The 25885-nt window shown below is 38.5% G+C and overlaps 16 protein-coding genes across 16 annotated transcripts; 8 read left to right on the forward strand and 8 right to left on the reverse strand. All coding sequences in view use genetic code 12, as the record gives it.

Annotated features, from left to right (window-relative positions):
• Positions 1-878: 878 nt before the first annotated feature.
• On the reverse strand, positions 879-2393 carry GAL1 (galactokinase; the record flags this gene model as incomplete). Its single annotated transcript, XM_067695263.1, has 1 exon — positions 879-2393. One exon carries the CDS (start codon positions 2391-2393, stop codon positions 879-881), a length of 1515 nt encoding a protein of 504 aa, XP_067550878.1.
• Positions 2394-3005: 612 nt separating this feature from the next.
• On the forward strand, positions 3006-5027 carry GAL10 (bifunctional UDP-glucose 4-epimerase/aldose 1-epimerase; the record flags this gene model as incomplete). Its single annotated transcript, XM_067695264.1, has 1 exon — positions 3006-5027. One exon carries the CDS (start codon positions 3006-3008, stop codon positions 5025-5027), a length of 2022 nt encoding a protein of 673 aa, XP_067550879.1.
• Positions 5028-5108: 81 nt separating this feature from the next.
• On the forward strand, positions 5109-5600 carry I9W82_000856 (TRAPP subunit; the record flags this gene model as incomplete). The annotated part of the gene is made up of 1 exon (XM_067695265.1): positions 5109-5600. One exon carries the CDS (start codon positions 5109-5111, stop codon positions 5598-5600), a length of 492 nt encoding a protein of 163 aa, XP_067550880.1.
• Positions 5601-5610: 10 nt separating this feature from the next.
• GAL102 (Gal102p) lies at positions 5611-6560 on the reverse strand (the record flags this gene model as incomplete). The annotated part of the gene is made up of 2 exons (XM_067695266.1): positions 5611-5712; positions 5850-6560. The coding sequence occupies 2 exons, from the start codon at positions 6558-6560 to the stop codon at positions 5611-5613; spliced, it is 813 nt and encodes a 270-aa protein (XP_067550881.1).
• A 451-nt stretch (positions 6561-7011) lies between these two features.
• Positions 7012-8154, forward strand: GAL7 (UDP-glucose:hexose-1-phosphate uridylyltransferase; the record flags this gene model as incomplete). The annotated part of the gene is made up of 1 exon (XM_067695267.1): positions 7012-8154. The coding sequence occupies one exon, from the start codon at positions 7012-7014 to the stop codon at positions 8152-8154; it is 1143 nt and encodes a 380-aa protein (XP_067550882.1).
• Positions 8155-8248: 94 nt separating this feature from the next.
• On the forward strand, positions 8249-9141 carry ABP140 (Abp140p; the record flags this gene model as incomplete). The annotated part of the gene is made up of 2 exons (XM_067695268.1): positions 8249-9003; positions 9105-9141. 2 exons carry the CDS (start codon positions 8249-8251, stop codon positions 9139-9141), a joined length of 792 nt encoding a protein of 263 aa, XP_067550883.1.
• Positions 9142-9227: 86 nt separating this feature from the next.
• On the reverse strand, positions 9228-10037 carry I9W82_000860 (uncharacterized protein; the record flags this gene model as incomplete). Its single annotated transcript, XM_067695270.1, has 1 exon — positions 9228-10037. The coding sequence occupies one exon, from the start codon at positions 10035-10037 to the stop codon at positions 9228-9230; it is 810 nt and encodes a 269-aa protein (XP_067550884.1).
• A 325-nt stretch (positions 10038-10362) lies between these two features.
• Positions 10363-11022, forward strand: I9W82_000861 (uncharacterized protein; the record flags this gene model as incomplete). Its single annotated transcript, XM_067695271.1, has 1 exon — positions 10363-11022. One exon carries the CDS (start codon positions 10363-10365, stop codon positions 11020-11022), a length of 660 nt encoding a protein of 219 aa, XP_067550885.1.
• Positions 11023-11132: 110 nt separating this feature from the next.
• Positions 11133-11885, reverse strand: I9W82_000862 (NADHX epimerase; the record flags this gene model as incomplete). The annotated part of the gene is made up of 1 exon (XM_067695272.1): positions 11133-11885. The coding sequence occupies one exon, from the start codon at positions 11883-11885 to the stop codon at positions 11133-11135; it is 753 nt and encodes a 250-aa protein (XP_067550886.1).
• A 776-nt stretch (positions 11886-12661) lies between these two features.
• On the forward strand, positions 12662-14509 carry SEP7 (septin; the record flags this gene model as incomplete). The annotated part of the gene is made up of 1 exon (XM_067695273.1): positions 12662-14509. The coding sequence occupies one exon, from the start codon at positions 12662-12664 to the stop codon at positions 14507-14509; it is 1848 nt and encodes a 615-aa protein (XP_067550887.1).
• A 603-nt stretch (positions 14510-15112) lies between these two features.
• On the forward strand, positions 15113-17740 carry I9W82_000864 (karyopherin beta; the record flags this gene model as incomplete). The annotated part of the gene is made up of 1 exon (XM_067695274.1): positions 15113-17740. The coding sequence occupies one exon, from the start codon at positions 15113-15115 to the stop codon at positions 17738-17740; it is 2628 nt and encodes an 875-aa protein (XP_067550888.1).
• Positions 17741-18026: 286 nt separating this feature from the next.
• CWH8 (Cwh8p) lies at positions 18027-18731 on the forward strand (the record flags this gene model as incomplete). The annotated part of the gene is made up of 1 exon (XM_067695275.1): positions 18027-18731. One exon carries the CDS (start codon positions 18027-18029, stop codon positions 18729-18731), a length of 705 nt encoding a protein of 234 aa, XP_067550889.1.
• Positions 18732-18782: 51 nt separating this feature from the next.
• Positions 18783-19862, reverse strand: AGE3 (Age3p; the record flags this gene model as incomplete). The annotated part of the gene is made up of 1 exon (XM_067695276.1): positions 18783-19862. One exon carries the CDS (start codon positions 19860-19862, stop codon positions 18783-18785), a length of 1080 nt encoding a protein of 359 aa, XP_067550890.1.
• A 605-nt stretch (positions 19863-20467) lies between these two features.
• On the reverse strand, positions 20468-21343 carry I9W82_000867 (uncharacterized protein; the record flags this gene model as incomplete). The annotated part of the gene is made up of 1 exon (XM_067695277.1): positions 20468-21343. The coding sequence occupies one exon, from the start codon at positions 21341-21343 to the stop codon at positions 20468-20470; it is 876 nt and encodes a 291-aa protein (XP_067550891.1).
• A 492-nt stretch (positions 21344-21835) lies between these two features.
• On the reverse strand, positions 21836-24529 carry PSY2 (Psy2p; the record flags this gene model as incomplete). Its single annotated transcript, XM_067695278.1, has 1 exon — positions 21836-24529. The coding sequence occupies one exon, from the start codon at positions 24527-24529 to the stop codon at positions 21836-21838; it is 2694 nt and encodes an 897-aa protein (XP_067550892.1).
• Positions 24530-24758: 229 nt separating this feature from the next.
• On the reverse strand, positions 24759-25808 carry I9W82_000869 (ATP synthase complex assembly protein; the record flags this gene model as incomplete). The annotated part of the gene is made up of 1 exon (XM_067695279.1): positions 24759-25808. One exon carries the CDS (start codon positions 25806-25808, stop codon positions 24759-24761), a length of 1050 nt encoding a protein of 349 aa, XP_067550893.1.
• Between the last annotated feature and the right edge of the window lie 77 nt (positions 25809-25885).

The following is a 25885-nucleotide window of genomic DNA, read 5'->3' on the forward strand; positions in this document are numbered from 1 at the left end:
TGCAGGCTTCTCACCTGATTTCCTATTTAGGAAATGCGATTGTTTTCATTTTCCGCAATGTCGCTTTGCTTTACTCAAAAAAAAAAAAAAAATTGAATTTATCCGAGTAAAATCGCACAAAAAGAGATAAATAACAGATGACAAACTAAAAAAAATAACAGATGATTTAATCATTCGACTTTTTTTTTAATCTCTATACGACAGGGACATATTTTGATATTATGCAGCCTGGATGCAGATAGATCTGGACAACTTATTAGTTTCAGATTATCACTGATGCGCCTCGTTTGCTTCTGCAAAAGTCTTGCATATGATTGCTATTACATCCTCGGTGTTTTTAAACAAAGATTTGGAAAAAATCGGAACAATCTGAGAGCAATCAAAGAAAACAAAAAAAAAGATAAAAAAAGTGCACGTGTGTAGAAGAGATGAGTCTGGCGTGGCGTGGCTTTCAAAAAAGATTATAAAGTTTCTGCACTTTAAGAGCACTTGCATTAAACCCGACACCAACGTGCATAAACTCCTCCAGCCAAACTATAACCTTTAACCCAAGTCCGAAAAAGCCCTTCATACAGGGACAAAACAATCGGAGTTGTGAAGAACTACTCTTGACAGTACTACTCACAACAGTTGAGCATGATGAGAGTGTCACAATTGGGTTGGCATGTGAAAATACTACAATTACAAATAAAGTCTTATCTTTCTTTTCTCATTCTTTTTAAAAAATGCATGTGAAAATATACCAAAAATCTTATTGTTTACATAAAGCAACGGTTATGAGCACAGAGCAAAGGAGATAAGATTTAAGCGAATACATAGCTATTCTAGATTCACTACAATGTAGTCTCACCCCTGGCATGTGATAATTATTTTCTTTCTTAAAGGAGTTTGATAATATCAGCGGAAACTAAACAACTTCCGGTTGCTGGTTTGCTATCAATCACAGCCTCTTGAATTTCATCCTCTGTAATTCCAGGAAATTCACGCTTGTAATACAAGTCTATCAAACTTTTAGTCAACTTTGGTAAATTCTCTGTTGAAGTTAAGTGCACAATTGATCCACCCCATCCAGCACCTGTGACTCTTGATCCATATGCACCATTCTCCAACGCAATAGAGCATATTTCATTAAGCTTAGCATTAGACGACTCATTCAACACATCGAGATCATGTTGCGACTCATTCATAAGTGAGCCAAATGTTTGGAAAAACTTGGCATCATCATCAACTGGTGCTTGCAATAATTGAAGAGTCTGCAACACACGTAAACTCTCACGATACACGTGAAGTGAACGTTGATACAATTTCAAAACTTCAAACTTGACAGGGATCTTTTTGAGATACTTTGAGTGGAATTCATCTGGAGTAATGTTCAACTCTTGACAACATTTCTCAACAGTATATCCCTCCTTTTCTGTCAACGTATTTTCAACAGCATCAATCATTCTGGAAATATGGGCAATTCCCTGATCCAAGTCCTCACCGTTCCATTCGCCACAATATCCGTCCATAACTCCACGAAGTGAATACGTATCAACATTTGAATCCCTTGGTACACCTTCAACACCCAATTTTTTGGCTAACAAGTCACCTACAATGGCCATTTCCACCACTCGCAAATTGTAATGAATTGGAGCTGTTTCATACTTGTTTGAAACTTGTAAACTGTTTGTAATAACAAACGTCAAGTTCTTCACTGGAAACTCAAATGGGGTACCCTTCAATTGTGGCTTAAATTGAATGAATAAAGCCTTACCTTGTTCACCGTACACTGATGCGCATTGGTCCATACCTCCATTGTTGAGTCCAAGGTAATGCTCAGAAACCACTGTGATTCTTGTTAAATCTGCTTTAGTGATGCTCTCAACTCCATTTGCACGCAAAACAGCTAAAGTAGAAGCAACACAGAATGCAGCAGACGACGACAATCCTCCACCAGTAGGAACTGTTCCACTAAATGTAATATTCATTCCTTTCAACTTGACATCAGTTGATTTTTCCTCCAAAAATTTGTCAGCAACAATTAAACCACATTTAAAGTAGTTTGCCCATGAATGGTGTTCACGATCAACAACAAACTCTGAACCTTTCCCGATGGTTATTGTATGCTTTGGAAACTTGTCAGCGTCAGTATTAGAAATGACAATGGCATCACCATCGTTTGTTGAAACAGCAGCAACAACATCAACCTCGATAGCCATAGGTAAAACTGGAAAGTAGTTGTAATCGATATGATCACCAATCAAGTTAACCCTTCCGGGTGATCTGGCGAAAAACTCAATTTCACTACCAGGAAAATCAGATTTAAAGGATTTGACAAGTTTAGCATACCTTGAATTGTGAGCTTTTGGGTCTGAATAGAATGATAAATCGTTAAACTTTGGAACAGACATATTTGGATTGTAAAACGGGATAGGCAAAAAAAGGTTTCTGAAAAATGTATTTCAACAGTGATTAAATACGACTGGGCGGCCTTCTCTCTCACGTATTTATGTTGTTCCCCATTTGGGTTATGGTTCCTTTGTGTCGGTAAGGATTTATTCCGTGACAAAAAAAATTTAGAATGAAGACAAGAAAATTAAAAGTAAGGAGAGCAAAAAAAAAAAGTGTCAGCGATGATAATTTGTACGGCAAATGAAAGGGAAAATTAGCAAAAATGTAACGTTACATTGAGATTCCACACACAAAATCTTGTTTCCCCCACCAACAAGTACGATTTCTCCGAGATTTCTCCACGCAGACACAAAAAAGTCATCACAAGGTATATAAAACCAGGAGCTGTATTGTCCGTGTTTTATGTCTGCATGAAACAATATAGTGACGGCGAGCTGAAAATCCATTTTGTATGACTTCCCTTAAAATCCCATAATAAATATCCATGTAACGTTACATTTGAACCCCCTTCGGACATCCATGAGGTATTCGCGAGAAAACAATATAAATACAAAAAAACTTTCAACACAATTTAACGCAATACAAGATTCATCTCAAACATCACTACAAGCATGACCGACAAATATATTCTCGTCACTGGAGGAGCTGGCTATATCGGATCGCACACGGTCATTGAGTTAATCAACAATGGGTATAAGGTGGTTATCGTTGACAACTTATCGAACTCATCATACGACGCAGTGGCCCGTATTGAATTCATTGTCAAACAACATGTTCCATTTTACAATGTCGATTTGAGGAATGGCAAAGAGTTGGACAAAGTGTTTAAGGAGTATGATATTCAAGGAGTTATCCATTTTGCTGCTTTGAAAGCTGTGGGCGAATCAACGAAAATCCCATTAAAGTATTATGAAAATAATGTTGGTGGAACTATGACATTGCTCGATGTGTGTTCTGAAAATAATGTCAAGACTATTGTTTTCTCATCAAGTGCTACTGTTTATGGAGATGTTACTCGTTTTGGTCCTACAAAATATATCCCTATCCCAGAGATATGTCCAACTGACCCCACCAATCCTTATGGAAAGACCAAACTCGTCATTGAACAGATCTTGAAAGATATTCATGCAAGTGATGATGCTTGGCAAGTTGCAATTTTAAGGTACTTTAATCCAATTGGTGCTCATCCCTCAGGGTTACTTGGTGAGGACCCACTTGGAATACCAAACAATTTACTCCCATACTTGTCACAAGTAGCTATTGGTAGACGCGAAACATTGTCTATCTTTGGAGATGACTATGACTCCACTGACGGAACACCCATTAGAGACTACATCCATGTAGTCGACTTGGCCAAGGGTCATATTGCAGCATTGAATTATTTGAAAAACTTGAACAACAAAGGGTTATACCGTGAATGGAACTTGGGAACTGGTAAGGGATCCACCGTGTTCCAAGTTTACAATGCATTTTGCAAAGCTGTTGGTAGGGAGTTACCTTATAAAGTTGTGGGAAGAAGGCAAGGTGACGTTTTGGATTTGACAGCCAAGCCCAACCGTGCTCATGAAGAATTGAAATGGAGAGCTGAGTTGAGCATCGAAGATGCATGCAAGGATCTCTGGAGGTGGACAACGGAGAATCCATTTGGGTTTGAAATTAAGGGTTACAATTGGAAAGAGTTTGATGGGTTGCAAAATCGTTTACATACCGTACAGAACAAGGATTTGCAAGTAAGCTTTTGCAACCGAGGTGCATTGATTCAAGATATCAAGGTTGGTGATCAGCATGTTGTTTGTGGGTTTGATAACGCCCAAGATTACAAACTGAAGTCAAACCCATACTTTGGAACCACCGTTGGCCGTTATGCTAATAGAATCAAGAATGGTGAGTTTGATTTGAGTGGTTCCAAATTTAAATTAACTCAAAATGAGAATAAAAACACATTACATGCTGGTGGTAATGGGTTTGATAAGCAAAACTTTTTTGGGCCTGTGGTTAAGCACAAGGATGGCAAGTTTACTGTTGATTTCAAGGTGGTTGATGCAGATGGAAATGACGGATTTCCTGGAACTTTAGAGACAACCGTACAATACATCATCGACAGTTCATCAATTGAACTTGAGTATGAGGTTAAATTGCTTGATGGAGAAGCAACAATAGTCAACTTGACCAATCATAGTTATTTCAACGTGTCAAACAATGCCACCATTGACGGTACTCAAGTCGAAACTTCAGTGAAGAAACGTCTTGAATTAGATGCTGCAAACCTCCCAACTGGCAATTTCACCTCCCAAGGAATCCAAGAAACTATTTCATCTGAGGTGGTTTTGGATGATTGCTTTATCGTAGACGAAAATGCTAATGAGATTGACACCAGATCAAAAACCTTACAACCTTTGGTCGAAGCAACACATCCAGACTCCAAGGTCAAGTTGATTGTTTCAAGTACCGAGCCTGCATTCCAATTTTACACAGGAGATGGTGTTAATTGTACTCAGTTTAGCAGGAGGAGCGGGTTCTGTGTCGAACCTTCACGTTTTGTTGACGCTATCCATTTGGACAAGTACAGAGGACAAGTTGTCTTGAAAAAAGGTGAGGTTTATGGTTCTAAAATTAAATACGAGTTTAAGTAGGTTACATAGTTGAGATTTTGTTAAGAAAAATACAAATTCAATTAAAACGCGGAAAATCTTACCCAACAACCATTCATCATCATGAAGACGTATTCCATCCTCATCCTAAACAAAGCTGGTGGTCTTATATACCAGAATGAAATCCAACCAGGACTTTCAAAACTCACAGCTAATGATTATCTTGTTCTAGCGGGAACGCTCCATGGTGTTCATGCAATTGGATCAAAACTTACATCAACAATTTCAACGAAACCAACAGAAGATTTTTCACAACATAATGCTCAGATTCTATCTACAGGTAGACATATAAGCTCCAACAGTAATCGAACCGGATTGAAAAGTGTCGAGACTGATTTGTTCAATTTATACATATTCCAAACAGTTAGTGGATTGAAATTTGTTTTGATAACAATGCCCAATTTGGATCCCGTTGAGGTGCTGCGCACAGATGAGTTATTCAAACACTTGTATGTGACTTATTCCGATTACGCTATGAAGAATCCATTTTATTCGATGGATATGCCTATTAAAAGTCCCTTATTCGATGCTAAAGTTAAAGAGATTTTACTATAGATTTAATGAATCACACATATCTTTCAACCCATCGTGTAGTGTCACTTTTTGTTTCCAACCAAGCTTGCGCAATTTCGATGTGTCCATGGAGTAATCCTTGTCGTTGTAATTTCTATCCTTGACAAACTCAATATCAACTGAGTAGCCGAAAACTTCATTGATTAGACTAACGAGCGAGCAGTTATCTATTGGACCTTCATCACCTCCAACGTTGTAAACTTTTCCCGTACAATCCGCATTATGCCATACGAGATCCAATGCATCTAAAAAGTCACTCATGTAAAGATATCTTCTTTTATTTTTGCCATCGCCGTGTATTGGAACAGGTTGCTTCTTTCTCCCACATTCGATTACCAAAGGTATTAGTTTTTCTGGATACTGACCTGGTCCATAAATATTATTGGGTCGCAATATCGTGATTGGCATTTCATATGATTTGATATATGCGTTGACAATCAAGTCGATTGCTGCTTTCGTAGCTGAGTACGGGTTAGTTGGACACAAAGGAGAGTTCTCCATTGCCTTGTCCATCTCATCACCGTATACCTCATCAGTTGAAATGTGGATGAATGTCGGTATCTGTAATAGCCTAGCACATTCAAGCAAGTTTTGGGTTGCAAGTATATTATTCTTGGTGAAAAATATTGGCGATACAAATGACTTATCAACACATGATTCAGCAGCAAAGTTGATAATGTCGGTTACTTGGTGCTCTTTGACCACTTGAAGTAGCTGATTCACATCCTCACTCAAATCCATTTTGATAAACTTGTAGTTTTCAAGTCGCTCCAACGGTTTCAACACCTCATAATCGCTAGCATAGTTTAAAATGTCAACGCATATAAAGAAGTAGTTTGGAAACTTTCGAACAAACTGTAAAAGGAAGCTTCTGCCAATGAAGCCAGCACCTCCAGCTACCAAAACACTTTTTGTATAATTAGTCATGTTTGGTTGTAGCATCTAGCCTAAATCTGGAAAACCGTCCTCCGTCCTGTATTTAAAGTAACTCACTTGGCATATCTTTCTGTGCCTCACTCTATGCTGAGTAATCTCAGCTTCCGTTCGGCAAAAGAGCAAAAATTGATGTCCTCCACTTCATTTTTTCCGGGATCCAATTTTGTGCAACTTCAAAATTTCAAAAATGTAACGTTGCATCATAGTTAAGCTCAATTTGATGTAGATACGCGAAATCTTGGTCATCCACTGTATTAAAAAAAAAGTGTCTGAAAAAAAGTCCGACACAAAAAAATGTCTGCCGCTCTTTGAATCAACATTTCTCGATGGCCCTTGGCCCCATGTGCTTTGTTTATTGTTTTCCCTTTCTAACAACTTGTACACGGGGGCCTTCCACTCAATAGAATCGTGAGGACTTTTTTTTTTGCATTATAAATACAGATTTGTTCTCCCAGCGATGTCCATTGAACATCTACTCAATCCACTCACATCGACACCAACTTACTTGGCAATGACGCAAACATTCGACTTTACAAATCATTCACATAGACGCTATAATCCTTTAAACAATAGGTTTGTTCTTTGCTCGCCACATAGAGCTAAAAGACCATGGCAAGGAGCTAAGGAGGAGATCAAAAAGACAACGTTGCCTGATTACGATCCTAAATGTTACTTATGTCCAGGAAATATTAGAGCTACTGGTGATGTCAATCCAAAATATGAAACAACGTACATTTTCCCCAATGACTACCCAGCAGTGAAGTTGGATCAACCTGACTATAATGGAGATGATCAAGAAAACAATTTAAAAAGGAAGCTTTTCAAGACCCAAGGTGTCAAGGGGAAATGTTTTGTCATTTGTTTCTCACCAAAGCATAACCTAACCATACCGTTGATGTCATTGGATGAGCTAGCTACTGTGGTTAATACCTGGCAATCATTATACAATGACCTTTTCTTGGAATCGCAACAAAAAGCTGCTCCATACAAGTACTTGCAAATTTTTGAAAACAAGGGGTTCGCTATGGGGTGCTCAAACCCTCATCCTCACGGACAAGCTTGGTGTTTGGATGTTGTTCCTACAGAAGTTGAAGATGAGCTTAACAATATGGAAAAGTATTACAAGGAAAATAATTCGCATTTGCTAGGGGACTATGTCCAGTTGGAAATGCAAGAAAAGGTCAGAACAGTTGCTGAAAATGATTCCTTCATTGTGGTTGTACCCTATTGGGCATTGTGGCCTTTTGAAACGTTGTTAATCTCGAAAGAGCATTTGAAGTCTTTAAAAGAATTCAACGACAAACACAAGCATGATTTGGCATCGATTTTAAAGGTTTTGACTACCAAGTACGACAACTTGTTCAACACATCATTTCCATACTCAATGGGAATCCATCAAGATCCATTTGAGTGCTCGGAGGAACATCATAACTGTGCTTGGTTCCACATGCATTTCTATCCACCTTTGTTAAGATCAGCCACTGTAAAGAAGTTTTGTGTTGGATTTGAAATGTTGGGTGAGGCACAAAGAGATTTGACTAGTGAACAAGCTGCTTCTAGGTTACAAGAATTGGATGGTGATAAACATTATTTGAATTAGATTTGAAATAGATTATTTTGCAGCAAAAACAGAATTACCAAAAGAAACTTTTTTTTTTTTTTCAAACTCATCTCTTCACCCAACAACATTAAGCATGGCTGAGTTCGTTGAATCAACGCCTGAGATAGACTCGGCATCTGACGCAGTCACTAAAACTACTAAACCTCCACTAGATTCCAGGATTGGCAAAGATTCACCTTTTGTCTTTGGACAAAGGTATCTCGAAAATGAAGAAGACGTATTCAACCACAATGCATGGGACCACGTTGAATGGGGAGAAGAACAAATCAAACAAGCACAAGAAATGATCTCCAAACAGTATGATCATCCAGTCAAGGACTTTGATAAAGCATTATACAACTCAAACCCAGCAAAGTATTGGGATATCTTTTACAAGCACAATCGAGAAAATTTCTTCAAAGATCGTAAATGGTTACAAATTGAATTCCCATCATTGTATAAAGTCACAGCTAAGGATTATCAAACACCAACGACGATTTTAGAAATTGGTTGTGGAGCTGGTAACACATTTTATCCTATCTTGAACCAAAATGAGAATGAGAATTTAAAAATTTACGGTTGTGATTATTCTAAAGTGGCTGTTGATTTGGTGAAATCGAATGAAACGTTTGCTGAACAGAATGAAAAAGGAATTGCATTTAGTTCAGTTTGGGATTTGGCTAATCCAGAGGGTAACTTGCCCGAGGGTATGGAGGAAAACTCTGCTGATATTGTCATTATGATTTTTGTCTTTTCTGCTTTGCATCCAGATCAATGGAAACAAGCAATTGCAAACTTGTCCAAGGTCCTTAAACCTGGTGGTGAAATACTATTTAGAGATTACGGAAGGTATGATTTAGCACAAGTACGATTCAAAAAGGGAAGGCTATTAGATGACAATTTCTATATCCGTGGTGATGGAACAAGAGTTTACTTTTTCACTGAGGAAGAATTGGAAGAGATTTTTTGCAAACAAGGACCTTTTGAAAAAGTCAAGATTGCTACCGATAGAAGGTTATTGGTGAATAGGAAGAAGCAATTGAAAATGTACCGAAATTGGTTACAAGGTGTATTCAAAGGATAATCATTGTTATATACAAAACGTTGTCGGGGTGTTTGAATATCTGCCAAATATCCAACAACGGGGTATCTGACAATCGGCTAATGTCTATTCCATGAGCATGCGGATGAGCGATCTCGGACAAATCATCTGTTGTACTCTTCACCAACTCAGCCAATGTTTGAGCAGGACTTGCAGGAACTTGGCTCATGGTATCGCTTCCAGGCAGAATTATTCGTATTGGTACCCCTTTTACCGATTTGATGAGTTTGTTGTTGAAACTATTGTACTGATTCAAGTTTCTTGACGTGATCGAATATAGATAATTCTCCGAATCTTGTTCGCTCATTTGCATAATGCTTTTGGCCGAACCATTGATGACAAACGTCGATTGCTTTAGTTGATTCTTCAACACTTCATTTAGACATTTGACATATTCTATAGAGTCCTCATTGGTTTTAGTGAATGGCATGACATATTCAACGGGAAAAGTGTCATTTATCTGTAGATTTAATTCCCAACAACGATCTCGATCTGAATGGTGGGCTGGAAGATACAAATAGTCGTAAAGAACGCCAACTGGTATGTTCCACCGTAGAGGGACATCCTCAAACTCCAACCATATGGGACTAGCTATCCTTTTATTGGTAAAGTTTTGGAAATAGGCAATTAGTTGTGGGTAAAGTAGTGGGAAATAGGAATTTCTAAACGCTTGAACCAAGTATTCAAGCCTGCGGCCATCAAGGTCAAGGATTATTTTGATATTGATTGACCCGTTCCATATTCGTTTACTTACCTCCGTTCTATTTTCAATGTCGGCCATAGGTTTGAGAAAGAGGGTATAGATTGTCGAGGGATAAATTCCTTTTTTGCGTGCGAACGAATTCGTACTGCGAGCCAGCCTTCGTTCCATATATTGTGATGTGCAAAGTCATTACCCATGCAAGAAATACAAAGGATGCTATTCTTTTAATATACAATTTACGCTGAAATAAGATGAATACTTGCTATTCGACACCATTTACGTAGCTTTACGCTCACAATGCAATCTGCACATCGGTAAAGTGTTGGGAATACACACAAGTTCCTCAGTATATAACCTTTGCTCATTCTGACAATGAATCCGACTACATTATTCAAAGCCAACAATGAAGAGGTACACTAATAAGCAAACACTTTCCATTGACGGCATACCACCGTTGATTCCAGCTTTTAATATAGCTGATTTGACTCACGCTGTGGATACATTCAAGCCAGCCCAATACCATTCTTATGAACTACCTCAAGATCTTCCCGTTTATGATAAATCTACAGGAACTTTTAGGAGATTTATTAAACGTGGTGGCAAGAAAGCAAGAGTTGTTAGTGCTCCACCTAGAGTAATGGAATCATTTGCTGATAAAGAGTTACCAATTGCACCAAACATGAAGTCAGTATATCCGGAGGTAGATATGAGGATTATCCAAGCTTCAAATACGTTGCGAAAGACAAGAGTTGTCTCAGGGCCACCGGTGCCCCCAAAAGAATCACGTCAAGACAAGAATATATGGGGCGATAGATTAACTCCCGTTAGTGCTCGACCAAAAGGTCGAGAGTTGAGGTGGGAAGCTGGACTGAATAATACCAGAAGGGACGCTCCTTCGTACCAACTCTCTCCAATGACGGAAGTTGGCCTGGCACGCCTTGGACATAATCCAAGGTATGTATTATCTTCGAAGCTCGAGTATGGAGGGACTCCACTTGGAGATTGTCGAGATGAACTTTTTACAGAAAAGGACGAAGCTTGGTGTTATCGTGATATGTATTGAACTGTCGATTTGGAGAAAGGAGTGGCGCAGACCCCTCACTGAACGCTTGATGTAAACCAGTCTTTGCTACACCTCAATTTATACCAACTCAATTAAACTATATAAACTACCTATAATTTTGTAATCAAATCGTCGCCTTTATATTTATCCAAAACATCCTCAATTTCGTACTTTTTTGCAATTGAAGGACTAACAAACCGTCCGCCTAGATAATGAACCTTATTGGGACCACTCTTGACAAATCTTTCAGCACAGGGTTTAGGTGCTGTTAAACTAATTAATGCAGCGGCATTTATATCGATATCAGTGGGTCCTTCATCAACGTCCCACCCAGAAGGAATGTCTACTGAAAAGACAGGAGGCAAAGATGCATGATTGTGAGAAATGTAGCCGATAACCTCTTTAAAAGGTTCTCTGATTGGAGGTTTAAATGAGAAGCCGAAAATGGCATCCAAAATGACAGCAACTTCTCCTTTGCTACTAAGTAACAGTTTGATTTCGTCTAAAGTCGAGACCTCCTTTACATCAAGGTCATGTAATTGTTGCACCAACCTGTTGATTAAATCACTCTTTGTAGACTTTTTCGGGTAATATATAATGGGTTCATAAGCACCCCACGTTTTCAAATGCCGTGCAGCAACTAACCCATCTCCACCATTGTTACCAGGACCAACCAAGACCAATATCTTTTGCAAAGGTGATGCAGTTTTCTGTGGTGGTGGAGAATATTGTTTGTAGACTGCTTTTGCAACCGCTAATCCCGCAAGCTCCATCAATTGATCAATGGAAAATGCACCAGTTGACATCAATTCCTTATCAAGTTGAGCTGCAGCTTTTGCTGATAATGTTTTAAATGCTGACATGTTGAGAAGATAGTATGGTGAAGCTATTTAAGGAGACGGTGGAAAATGCAGTACAATCAGATTTATCCAGTAAGTTGCTCTAATATTTTGGTGGGATGTTAGTGGTAGCGCTCAATACACCCCCTTAGAAATAAGCATTTTAAGAATTATGTGCATTTGGTGATTGTGCATTTTGTAACCAATAAGGTTGAAATAACTTTTCTTGAGTGGACTCGAATAATTGACTGATATTGTATTAACAGACTACATAGTCAATGAAATGTATATTGCTCGTAGGCTTAACAGTTGGTCTGATAAAATGACGTGTCGTTCTGCATATAGTAGTAATGTCGTGCAAATGAATGTTATGACACTTTAGAAAATAACAAAAAAAAAAAAAAATAAGTTAATTTTAATTAAATTTAATTTTAATTTTAAGGAAAGGAGAATGAGAAAGAGAGAGAAAGGAAAAAAATTTTTGTCATTGGGGACACACACACACACACACAAATCAAAAGATCAACAAAACTCCAAAAATACACGATCCAAAAACAAAAAACTAAAAACTAAAACACACCACCACCACATCCGAGGGCAAAACCAATCATCCTTAACTGTTACGATATATTCCAGCTAATTGCCATAATATTTCCTTACAATCTGCTTTGGTTTTTTTTTCCTTCAATTTGTGGCAATAAGTAAACAAATTTCCAATTTAGGGACACGCTAATAGGAAAAATCACCTAAGTACGAAGTTAATTTTTTTTTTATTTTTTTCACCCTTTGCCCCCACAACAATGGCCCTGTACAATTATGAATCACCCAGTTTGAGGAATGGCAATGCTCCAGCGTCGCGTCATTCTCCCATCATCAATTATCGAAAGGATGCTAAAAAGGCTGTCAAATTTACAATGATGATTGTTGGTGAACTGGGAACTGGTAAAACTACATTTATCAATAGTTTACTAAACAAGAAAGTGTTGGACCATCGGTACGAAGACCCATCACCAATTTCATCAAATAAGGACTGTGAAACAAAGACATTGACTTTTACTTCTGCTAAATCAGTGGCCTTGCCTAATACATCAATGTTGACTAGACATGAGTTTAATCCTAGTACAATTGATGAAGAGCCTGGTATTGCCTTGACTGAAACAAAAGTGGAAATCGTTGATGATGATAATCTTAAATTGGTTTTGAATATTATAGATACTCCTGGGTTTGGAGAAAACTTAAATAATGAATTGTGTTTTGTTGAAATTGAAAATTATTTGAAACAACAATTTGATCTTGTTTTGGCTGAAGAGACTCGTATAAAGAGAAATCCTAGATTTACTGATACTAGAGTCCATGTTATGCTTTACTTTATTGCTCCAACTGGACATGGTTTGAGAGAATTGGATATTCAATGTATGAAGAGATTGTCAAAATATGTCAATATCATACCTGTTATTGGAAGAGCTGACTCTTTTACCGCAAAAGAATTGCAATATTTCAAACAACAAATTAGAATTGATATTGAAAAATTTAATGTGCCCATTTTTCAATTTGATAATTTTTTGAATGATTATGATGAACAAGAAGATTATGATTTGATACAGGAATGTAAATTCCTTGCAAACTTGCAACCATTTGCTGTTGTTACCTCTGAAGAAACTTTTGAAATTAGAGATAAAAAGACTGGTGAAACTAAAATTATCAGAGCAAGACAATATCCATGGGGATTGGTTGATATCAGTGATACCACAATCAGTGACTTTGTTATCTTGAGATCGGTTTTGTTGGGCTCTCATTTACAAGATTTGAAAGACTTGACCCATGACTTTTTGTATGAAACCTATAGAACTGAAAGGTTGACAAAAGTTACTGGTGGTGGTGTTTTGGAAGATGAAGATTTTGAAGATAGTGAATTCCATGACACAGTTGAACATCATAACGGTGAAGATAGAGGTGGATTTGCAAGCACCACTGTGCCTTCTTTATCCAACTTGGCACAACTTGCAAACGAAACAAACGACGGAGACACCACAGTGCATGGTGACAACCGTTCTCTCACTTCTTCACATTCATCACTTAGAAAGTCAACGTCAATGTTGCTAGATGACAATGAATCTTCCAATACATCACCTTATTTACACTCACATGGGAACTTTACTTCAAGCACCACCGCTGCCTCTGATAAGAATAACAATGCATTTAAAAGGCTATCGATTGGTCCTCAAAGAAATCAATTGCGTCAAATTTCCGAAACTGTTCCATATGTTATAAGACACGAACGTAACCTTGAGAGACAAAACAAGTTGGAAGAGATGGAAAAGGCCAGTGCTAAGGAGTTGGCTGCAAGGGCGGCATTGTTGGAAAAGAAGGCACAGGAATTGAAGCTTAAGGAAAAGAATTTGTTGAGACAATTGGAATTGGCAAAACAACGTAAACAAAGTGGTGCTGGTGCTGGTGCTGGTGCTGGTGCCAGTACCAGTGAAGTATCCTCCCAAAAAACAAGTGAGAACGTCGAAGTGGTTAATGATAATGACGAACATTCTCATTATACACAAGAGCAAGCCGATAATAATGGGCATATTCCAAAGGATGAAACTTTGACAGACTTGCACTCGATAGTGAGTGACCAACGTCAGCATCAACGTTAAACTATGGATATGAAGGAGGAGGACAGAGACGGCAAAGAAAGAAAAGAAAAGAAAAGATGCGTTAGAGTAACTGATGTAGGAGTGTTTAGATTCCTCTTTGTGTAGTTTCCCATCAATATAAAAAATCTTTGACTTATTGTTTCTAAAGTGTAGAGAGGCATATAGTATACTCAAGAGTACTTTGTTTCATAATTGAACTTAGCATCTAAAGAGATAAGACTCAAGCAGTTGTCAAAAAGACGAGTAAAAAGATATTGAGTTTTGTAGTGAGTGATGACCCGGAGCCCAAAAAAAAAATTAAAAAAAAAAAAAATTGTGACAACAACACAATAAAATTCTATTTTGCTTTTAATACAGTTTAGTAGAATGGCAATAATAATAATAAAGAAAGAAAGAAACTAAAAAAAACTAAAAATAAAAAACATCAATCAATCAATCAAAAAAAAAATTACAATTAACTGTTTGCAAGAACCATCTTTTCTCCCAGAGATCTGTTTTGGAAAAAGACATCTTTATACTACTACAACAGAGTCATTAGGGGCAGGTTCAGCAATAATCTCCACCTAACTTATTCACAATCACACCAAAAGCGAGATTTCGACAATGGATATTCTTCAACTATTAGAAAATGCAATTTTGAGTCCTGATCCAACACAAAGGACTCAGGCTGAAATTGAATTGAATGAGGCAGCCAACAACCATTTCCAAGAATACATCTCGTTATTGATTGAGGCATTGAACAATGAAGATGCCAAGACTGAGGTGAGGATGTTGGCTGGTATAGGACTCAAGAATCAATTGGTTTCCAAAGATCAAAGAACTAGATTGGCTCAGCAAGAGCGTTGGTTGAAACTCGATCCGGAATTGAAGAAAAAGATTAAAGATAATGCAGTTCAAGGATTGAAAATTTCTACTCAGAAGGTAGCTAGTACTGCAGCTCAGTTGGTGGCTGCAATTGCTGATATTGAATTACCCAGGGGCGAATGGCCCGAATTGATACCACTCATTATCGAAAATACCAAGATGGAAAACCCGGAACACGTTAAACGTGCTTCGCAATTGACAATCGGTTACATTTGTGAAAGTGCTGATCCAACTAATGCCAACATCTTGTCTCAAGCATCGGGTATTTTGATTGCCATTATACAAGGTGTGCAAAGTAATGAACCATCAAACTTGGTAAGAATAACGGCATTGAATGCTCTTGTTAACTCTTTGGAGTTTATCAAGTACAACTTTGAAACGGAAGGAGAGAGAAACTATATCATGCAGGTTGTTTGTGAGGCAACGCAAGCTGATGATTCAGAGTTACAAGCCAGTGCATTTGGATGTCTTGCGAGAATCATGTCGCTTTACTACAAATTTATGGCTCTTTACATGGAAAAGGCATTGTATGGATTGACTGTTTCTGGTATGCAAAGTGCCGATGAGAAAGTGTCTTGTATGGCCGTAGAGTTTTGGTCAACTGTTTGTGAGGAAGAGTTGGAGATTGCTTTGCAAAGACAGGAATTGGGGTTGGATCCTTTGCAAGATGCTCAAGATCCAGATTTGGTGTCATACAATTTTGCATTGATTGCGTCAGGTGAAGTCTTGCCTACCTTGTTAACATTACTTACTAGACAGAATGAGGATCCCGAAGATGACGATTGGTCAGTTGCCATGGCTGCTGGTGCTTGTTTGCAGTTGTATGCGCAAAATATCGGTAACTATGTTGTTGAGCCAACTATTCATTTTGTTAGCTCCAATATTGCCAATGGAGAAAATTGGAGATCAAGAGAAGCTGCTGTAATGGCATTTGGTTCCATTTTGGATGGTCCTGACCATGATCAGTTAAAGAATATCATCAGTGAAGCATTAACTCCAATACTTGCATTGATTACTGATTCAAGTTTGCAAGTAAAAGAGACTGTAGCGTGGTGTCTTGGTCGAATTGCTGATATGGTTGTTGATGCAATCAATGTTCAAACTCAATTGCCACAGTTGTTGGAGGCTTTGGTGAAAGGGTTACAGGATCATCCAAAAGTTTCAACAAATTGTTGTTGGACATTGATGAATTTGATTGAACAGTTGTGTTCTGATACCAATGCAGAAACAAATGTAATGTCACCATTCTATCCTACTATTATTCCCGTATTGATGCAACTTTCGGGTAAGGGTGACAATGAACACAGCTCTCGTGCATCTGCATATGAAGCGTTGTCAACATTTGTCACTTACAGTGCTAAGGATACCATGGGAGCTGTTCACAACATTGCAACTGAAGTCTTGTCAAGATTGGAATCAACCATTGAATTGCAATCACAAGTAACCAATGCTGAAGATAAAGGTAATTTAGAAGAATTGCAAACCAATATATTGGCATTATTGACTACCATAATCAGAAAATTGGGATCAGAAGTTGCGAATGCTTCAGATAATTTGATGGAAAGATTTATCAAATTGATAAGTGCACAAGAACCCAACTCACTTATAGAAGAGGATATATTTATTGCAATCTCAGCATTGTCGGGTGCCATTGGTGAGCAATTTTTAAAGTATATGCCAGTGTTTTTACCATACTTGACTCGAGCATTGGAAAATGTGGAATCTCCAACAGCACTCACTGCTATAGGTTTGGTGGGAGATTTATCTCAAAATCTTGGATTACAAATTAGTGAATACTTGAATGGTTTGATGACCATTCTTGGAAATACTTTAAGTAATCCTGGTGTCAAGCGTGAACTCAGACCAGCTATTGTATCGGCTTTTGGTGATGTTGCCGCTGCAATTGGTTCCAATTTTGAACCATATCTTGAATACGTCATGAACATATGTACGGAAGCTGCATCTATCGAGCCTCAAGACAGCTCGTTGGAGACTATTGATTATGTTTTTACTGTGAGAGAATCAGTGCTAGATTGTTTTGTTGGTATTACTGCTGGTTTCTCCGATCAACCTGAAAAATTGTACCCAGTTGCTGGTGGCATATTGCAATACATTCAAAGAGTTGCCTCGGATCCTCATATGGCATCCACTGAGTCGGTCGCTAGATCGGCTACTGGTTTATTGGGTGATATTGCAGCAATGTATCCACAAGGCCAATTCAAGCCATACTTTGAAGCCGATTGGGTTACTGAATTTATTAAAAAGACTAGATCCAATCCTTTGTTTGATGAAAAGACCAAAGATGCTGCAAGATGGGCCAGAGAACAACAGAAAAGACAGCTATCGATTCCAGCAGTCATGGGATAAATCAAATTCAAAAGGTCACACTTGACATCGATGCTTTTCAAAAACGATGCCATGATGTCATCTTCTTCACCTTCATATATAGCTCTCACCCCTTTTACTCCCCTTTCTTCCCCCCCCCTTTCCACCTCTCACGAACTCTAATGTCCTCTCATAAATATACATAAATTAAATAAATTGTTCTTGTAGTCTCTCTATTGACGCGTGTTTGAAAAATGAAAAAAGAAAAAATTTTTGATGCAAAACTTGGGAACCAAAATATTCCCACCAGCTCTAATCGATTACCTACATGTCATCAGAGATGGTTCCGCCGGTCATACCGAGCCACATTCCCTTTGACCAGACCTATGTGCTTTACGACCCCAATGACATAATATCCATCATATCGGTTCAATTTACACTACTTCCGGTATACATCATGGTTTTCTACCTACTGTGGTTCCTAGTCACGAGAGAAATAGAGCCAGTAATTGTAGTAGCTGGCCACTTGTGTTCAGAAATTGTCAACAAGATATTAAAAGTGTTACTCAAGAACCCAAGACCTGATTTCCATCGCGAGTTTGGTAGTGGCGGCAGTCTTAGTTATGGGATGCCTAGTGCTCATTCACAATTTATTGGCTTTTTAGCAGCTTATTACACCTGTGTGGTGATTTTCAAAATTGGTCACTTGAAACAATGGCAGAAGGCAGCATGGGCCGTGATTTTAGCTGGTGTTGGAGTATGTGTTGCTGGCTCACGAGTTTATTTGATGTATCACACATGGCAACAAGTTTTCGTTGGGGTGACTGTAGGTGTTGTCTTTGGTGTGTTTTACTTTGTATTTAGCTCATTGGTGAGAGATGTTGGACTTGTTGATTGGGTATTGAACTGGCCTGTGATAAAGCATTTCCATGTCAAAGATTCGTATCATCATTGTTATCAAACTTTTAAAGACGAGTATGATACATACTTGCGTCAAAGACGTCTACTGAAAGAGCCAAAAAAGAATATATGACATCATCGCCACCATTTTCACATTATCTAATATTTGTATATAGAAGTGCATCTAAAAATCATCCCATTTATCTTCATCTTGAGATTTCGAATTGCTTCCACCCGATAAACTCTCATACTTGACACCATTGTCAGCCTTTTTATAACCAAAAGCAACAGGAACATCATCATTTCCATTTGACTTGGCCCATAATCCATTAAACCTATGATCAATAGTTTTATTAAGTCCTTGTTCATTCACCTCTTTAGTAAATGTTTGAAATGTTTCTTGTCCATACTTACCAGTTTCTTGCATTCTTTGTCCGAATTGAGCCATTGCCTTTTTAGCTTCAGCACTAAATTCGCTTTGCTGTATTTGACTCAAACTTGGTTGAATAACACTGTGGTTCACTTCTTGAACGGATTTGGCCACAGTTGAAGAGAAAAGTCCCCATCCTTTAGTAAATGTGCCCAATGGGTCCTTTTGGAAATTATCAACCGTAAAATTGGCAAATGATGATGATGATCCACCTTCGGAAGAAGAACCATTGGCGGTAGGTGCAGGAGTGTTTCCAAATCCAGCGTATTTCCCTCCTTGTGATGGCGGAAGATGATCTGGTCGTGTTTCATTCTTTGCTCCTAAGGTAGCAAAGTATGACTCGTTCTTGGCTTTCTGTTCATTGGTCAACCCAGGTCCGGCAGCACGGGCTGAAGTTGTAGAAGGAGTCGAAGTAATACTATCCTTATCTGGCAACTTTTCTCCAGAGTGATCTTTTGGTACATATTCCCTTCCTTCAACTTCACAAGTCAAAACCTCCTTGTAATCCTCCGCAACATAGTTATCAAACTTTTGCTTTGCTGGTAAAGTCAAATCGACACCATTCTCTTCAAAATATTTTCTCAATCTTTCATTTCCACCAATTTCCATTCGTAATGTTTCTTCTGGTTTGAACTGATCCATAGTGATTGATCGTACAAAGGATATGTGGACTCCCAATCCTCTATGTATACCAGCACATTCTAAACAGATGAATGCACCAAATTTAGGAGTAGCCCATTGTGGATTTGGTGCAGCACAATCAAAACATTTCTTGTTTTCACCAATTTTTTGTAAACTAAGTAACTTCCTGCGTGAATCTGGGTCAACTGACATAGCTTGTGCGGATGGAAGAGTGCTTGGTTGTGATTAGCGTAGATAAGATAGAGATTAGATTAATGTGTGTAACGTATAGGATTTCTGATCTCAATTTTCTTTCAATCCTTTTTTCGAAATTTTTCTTTTTTTTTCTTTTTTGCCTGGTTTTGAACTGTATGTTGCATTGGTTTGAATGACGACTAACATGCCAATATTCTTTTAACAAAAGCTGCAAATAGATCTTTTCATACCATATAAGAACTAAGTGTATCATTCTCTACAAAGTTGTATGAAGCAGGGTTAAGTCAAGAGGCTTTTTTTGTTGTTCAGACAGGTTTAGTATTTTCTCTGAGGACACGTAATTTACGCGTTCCACGTGAGGCTGAAATTTGGTCACGTGAAGTTTCATGCAATTCACATTGGAGAAGACTATAGAGGTCGACAAGTTATTAAACATGCATTTGATTTCAAAAATGCAGCTCTCAAGTTTCAAAGGTTGGTTAGAAAGTGGCTAGAAATTTGTGCAAAAGTTCGTAAAAAGCATACCTCCGACATTTATGACGTCCCTACAATTCAGATATAAATCTAATACCTTATTCCTATTTAACTAAGTATTTGGAAGTCTACAATCTGTAGCTGTGTTTACCGTCTTGAACTTTCTTAAGGGTAACTGGGTAGTCAGTGTTACCAATACCTTGGCCAATGTGCCATGCACCTCCATCAACAACTAAAATTTCACCATTGACATAACTACCGGCTGGTGAGAACAAGTAAACAGTAGCGTCAGCAATATCTTGTTTAGTTCCCAATCTTTGGACTGGCACTCTTGCAGCGACTTGGTCAATAACACCGGGAGCCAATCTCTTCATACCTTCAGTTTCAGCAATTGGACCTGGGGCAATACAGTTGGATCTGATTCCGAGAGGTCCCAATTCAGTGGCTAAAGCATTTGACAAAGCATCAACACCAGCCTTGGCAGCACCGACGTGGATTTGGAATGGAATACCGTAGTAGTGTAAGGTGGCACTGACAAAAATGATGGCACCCTTGTTCTTCTTCAATTGGTCAAAACAAGCCTTGACGGTGTTGAATGAACCAATCAAATCAATGTTGACAACAGAGGCGAATGCATTGGAAGACAAATGAGTAAAGTCGGACAAAAAGTTTCCAGCAGCACCGGCAATAACGAAATCAATTCTGCCCAATTCTTCAACTGCTTTGTTTGCTGCGGCAGTTAATTGTTTGACATCTCTAACATCAATGTTTGGTAAAGAGACAACCTTGGCACCTGGTCTCAATGCTTCTAATTCCTTAGCGGCAGCATCAGTCTTTTCCTTGTTTCTACCAACAATAGCAGCATTGGCACCCAACAAGATCAAAGCTTCAGTTTGAACTCTACAGATTGAACCGGCTCCTCCTGTCACGAAAGCAACCTTACCTTTGAAAAGGTCTGGTCTCCAACTTCCTTTAGTAACGTATGATTGGTCTAATGTGGACATGATTTGCAGTAGTGATAGTCTTGATTTGCGAAAAATAAAGTTAAAACTAGTCTTGTGATTGAAGGAAAACTTTTGATGTCTTATATATATATAGTCAAAATTTTATTCGGTTGAAAAAGAAAAATTCCCCACAGTTTTTTTAGAATACTCCTTTTTCTAATTTTTTTTTGTATTTTTGTCCTTTTGGTTTTCTCGCTCAATGCAACAAAACAAAAAAAAAAAAAACGTTTGTTAGTTCCTCGGCCATTTGAACAGAATAATCCGTCCTTTTAAAATAATACATAAGTTCATTATACATGATCAGTCATCAACTATATAAATACACCATACATGCATACAACGACTTCTAGGTGAAAGTTGCAGCTTCTGTTCGTGTGTGTGTGTGTGTGTCCAGACGACTTTTGGAACAGATTTGCAATTCGGATTATCTTGCGAGATAAATCCGCATCTTTAAAGCCGTGGGGAGAAAACAGAAATTATATCCGCACTTGGCTATTGTGAATGAGTTCCATTTCCACTGGCTTCAACTGCTGTCCCTTTAACGGCTTCGAATTCCCTTTGATTTACCGAGGTCTCGGTTTTAGAAAAATCTTTGGAGGGACCGTTTGTCTTATGAGGAGGAGCGGATTTTGCAGCTGATTTTTCATCAAAGGATATTCCCTCTTCTTCATTTTCGCTCTCCACCAAACTTCTTCTTTTTGCTGTATCATGAGGATCAGTTAGGTGGCTCGAATCGTGCGGCCGTTTGTTTCCAATATTTGTACGCTTGGAGTCGAGATCATTATTCTCAGTATCATAAAGATGTTTGTCAATTTCGATTTTTGTAAGACCATTTTGTGAAGAATTCTCTTTTATAGAACCATTAATACTCGGCCTCGCATTTGTCAAACTCAAGTCCTCAATATCTTCTTGACAACTGAATCCGTTACGTATAAAACTCTCGTGTATTCCTAGCTGTTCCAAATCGGTTTCGCCACATATTCCCAAAGTGGTACTCTCCGTTTCATTAAAGTCGTTACCAACTAGCGCGGCTATATCTGGCCCAATTTTCATGCATGAGACAGACCGTAGAACTTCAGCATGGTGCTCACTCAAATACCTAGCAATCAACTTAAAGTTCCTCCTCTTCCCAATATTTTTAGCATCACTTTGTGTACGGATGATGTTCAAAAAGTCCAAACAAGCTGAACTGCACATGTCGTCCTGGTTCACAACAGATTCAAAATAATGAAACAATGCTTTGAAAATTTCGTTCTCCACCATGTAATCGGTGAGGTCGTCATCATTAAGTAAAATAATGCTTCTCAAACATCTTACAATGTGGAGTTTCAAGACCTTTTTACACGGGGAGCTCAATAACGTAACCACACCTTTGAATACCTTGTAATCAATAAGAAAGTTTTTGACAAGTACAACGTTGTGCTCTCTGGCACCAAATATGACAAATTCACATAGAAGCAGAAATAATGCTGAGTCTGGTGCCGAAGGCGACTCGGCCATCCCTGAGTCCCCAAGAGCGGTAATCTTGGCAAACAATTTCGGTGCCACCTTCGTGTAAAAGGTTTTCAATTGATGACGTATGTTAGCTTCGAAGGTATAGCCATTTTCTTGAGAATCTTGTAATTTCTCCAGCTCGTTTGCAACTTCAGAACTTCCCATACTCGCTAAAACTGCCGGGTCTAGTAACGTCTTTAACGCTTCAAACGCTTGATATTTCATCCCCATATGGCCGTCACTGACTATTATATCACATAATGTTGATAAGAAGCTCCCACCAAATGAACTCAAACCAGACTTGTTTTCATAGACTTCCTTTTGCGAGCCATTATCATCGCAAAGCTGTTGACTCAGGATTGCTTCCTCCTGGCATGGTCGTATTGGTGGTTCAGAATTATCAATTGCCGGCTCTTGGTCCTCGGAGTTTGTCAAAGCGACATTTTGATCTATAACAGCAACAATCAATTCAGTCCCCATTATTCGTACTTTTTCATCAGTATCACCAAGTGCAAATTTCACCATTGCAAACAATCCTGGTTTGACAAGCAGTGCAAAAAAGTCGTGTTTTTGAATCGACTTTGCGATAATTACATATTGATGTAGCATTTTCACTCCATCACGCTTGAGTTCAACACTTTCTCCACTTTCATAAATTTCAAATAGCTTTTCAAGAACCCCGGCAGTTTGTAAATACTCCAAGACCTTTACTTGGTTTTCGTATATCATGGAGTTCAACTGGCCGATGGTGGAATCATCTAAGACTTTAGGCAAAACCATTTCCTTCAAGATAGTCAAAGAGTGGTCCCGTTTGAATAGTTCAAGTTCATTAATAGGGATCACTGTCTTGAACAGTGTGTTTTCAAAAAGTACTCTATGACCGGCCTTGTACCCTGGAGAGCTTGAGTCATACTCTAAAACTCCTGCAAGTAGGTGTATACTCTTTTCGGTGGATAGCATATCCTCGAGTAATGATGGCTCATTGTACGATAGCAATAGCTTCGTAATGTCACTCAAGTGTTGTAGAACAGTTGTGTTTCCTTGTGACTCTGCAGCTTCAAATATGCTCAATAGCTTGTCAAAGTATTTGCTTTCCACCAAGTAATCCAGAATACTAGATCTTGTAAATTGCGAATTGGCACCCTGATTTAAACTTTCAAGAACAGATATTATGTTTTCCTCAGTAGGCAGTTCGGGTGGATATCGTACCGGGCCCGTGACTAGCTCAGTGATATCGTCGCTCTCTGGTTGTCTGGAAATAACGTAATATAGTGATATATGGGGACTATAATTCCCTTGTTGTACCTTGATGATAAAGTCACACAAATCTGCACAACCCTCTGTTTCCTGGAACGACAAGGCCAAGTCCGATCCAGACGGATCAGTCCATACTATTAGCGTATCTTGTTGTCGTTGATATTGGATGTTTCCCTCAAGGTTGGATTTAAGAATGACTTCATCATTCTTTGACTCTTTTCGTACAAGAAAGTATGGGACTTTGGTGTCCTCATCGATTTCTCCGACACAAAATCCGGTTCCATTGTCTATCCAATCCTCTCCATCGAGAAGGTACACTTTAACTCTTCGTGGTGTTTTTCCTGCTGACTCGAGTCGTAGTAGCTCCTCCTTTTTTGATTGGGTCATTGGAGTAAAATATTCACAATCGTCTGCCCCTGGTTGTACCATCGTCATAGATCCTTAACTGACCTTCAAAGTAAAGTAATTATGGAGAAAAATTCTCACTATATCGTTGTGTGACTGTAGTGCTCAGGGTTCCTTAGCTAGCCCTTGGATGAATAAAGAATTAGCTTTGACTCCCTTGCCCAAGGTGTGTGTTTCACTTTTTTTTTTTTTCTTACTTTGTTTTATTTAATTGTTTACGCGTTTCTATGTACAAAACTATATCTAATACCATCAGTTTCTAATGACTTAAAAGGGCAGCACTGGTTAAACTTCTTAACCAATCACGCTGTTCAACATCATGCGTATCTTCAACTTCTCCCCACTCGCCGGTTTGTAAAATTGTTTCCAAATTTCCCAACTCTATAATCTCCTCAACTGTTTTATACCAGAATGAGTCGTTCGAGTCCCTGTTCAATTGGAACACATCTTTCATTCTTGATTCATCTGAAACATTTGATCTTAAAACTGACACTGCACAAAGGAATGATTTTGTAGTGAGGATAGACTTCTCTAAGGCAACGAATTCAAAGATGTCCAATTGATCTAGCCATTCAATGACCACTTGTTGTGTCTTTAAAGTTTGCTTGTTCCCTCTCAAGCCATCCTTTTCACAGTCCAAAAACTTTAATTCAATCTTTTCACCATGTTTGAGCAAGTTTTTGCTTAATCCATACTTTGTGAAAAAGTCGTTGTACTCTTCAATCAAAGGACGATAAAGCTCCTCCTGCTTTTGCCTCAACTTTCCGTCACAATCTCTTGCTCCTGCAAATATAAGACAAGTATCGGTGTCAAGGTACTTCAACATGCTTAGCTTTAAGTCCTCAATTGCGAGCATTTCCTCACCTCCATTATTATCTACTTTCTTTTCAGTGCCTGTGGATTCTAAATCAATGGCTCTTGCTGCTAAGCCTGTCAATGGTAATGCGCTCGATTTCAAGGATATTTTAGGTAAATGTGTCCATTCATGTGCAATCAAATATGCCAATTGCTTTTTAGTCTCCGGTAACGTTAATGGGAGACCCATCGGTGTGCGCAAGGTTTTCCCATCTAACTGAATTTCGAAACGGCCAGTCTCTTGGTTGTAAAAGACGTGACCCTTGTCCCAAAATCTACTACCTGTTTTTGAAAGTCGATTGGTTTCTGATTTGATATTATGCTCAATGGTCTTGTCACCTCCCAGTGATGAGATATTTGCCAATCTATTAAAAGACAAGGCTGTACGGGAGAAGCTCCTGACCCCATGGTAGGCGACTAGCCTTTGGACAGGTACTCTCTTTAACGTCAACATCTGGATTGTAAAGAGAAATAAGATCAAGAAGTCGAAAAAGAAAAAAAAAAAAAAAAAAATTCTTATTGTCCATACAT

The sequence above is a fragment of the Candida metapsilosis genome, assembly GCF_017655625.1.
Source record: "Candida metapsilosis strain BP57 chromosome Unknown scaffold1, whole genome shotgun sequence".
NCBI lineage: Eukaryota > Fungi > Ascomycota > Pichiomycetes > Serinales > Debaryomycetaceae > Lodderomyces > Lodderomyces metapsilosis.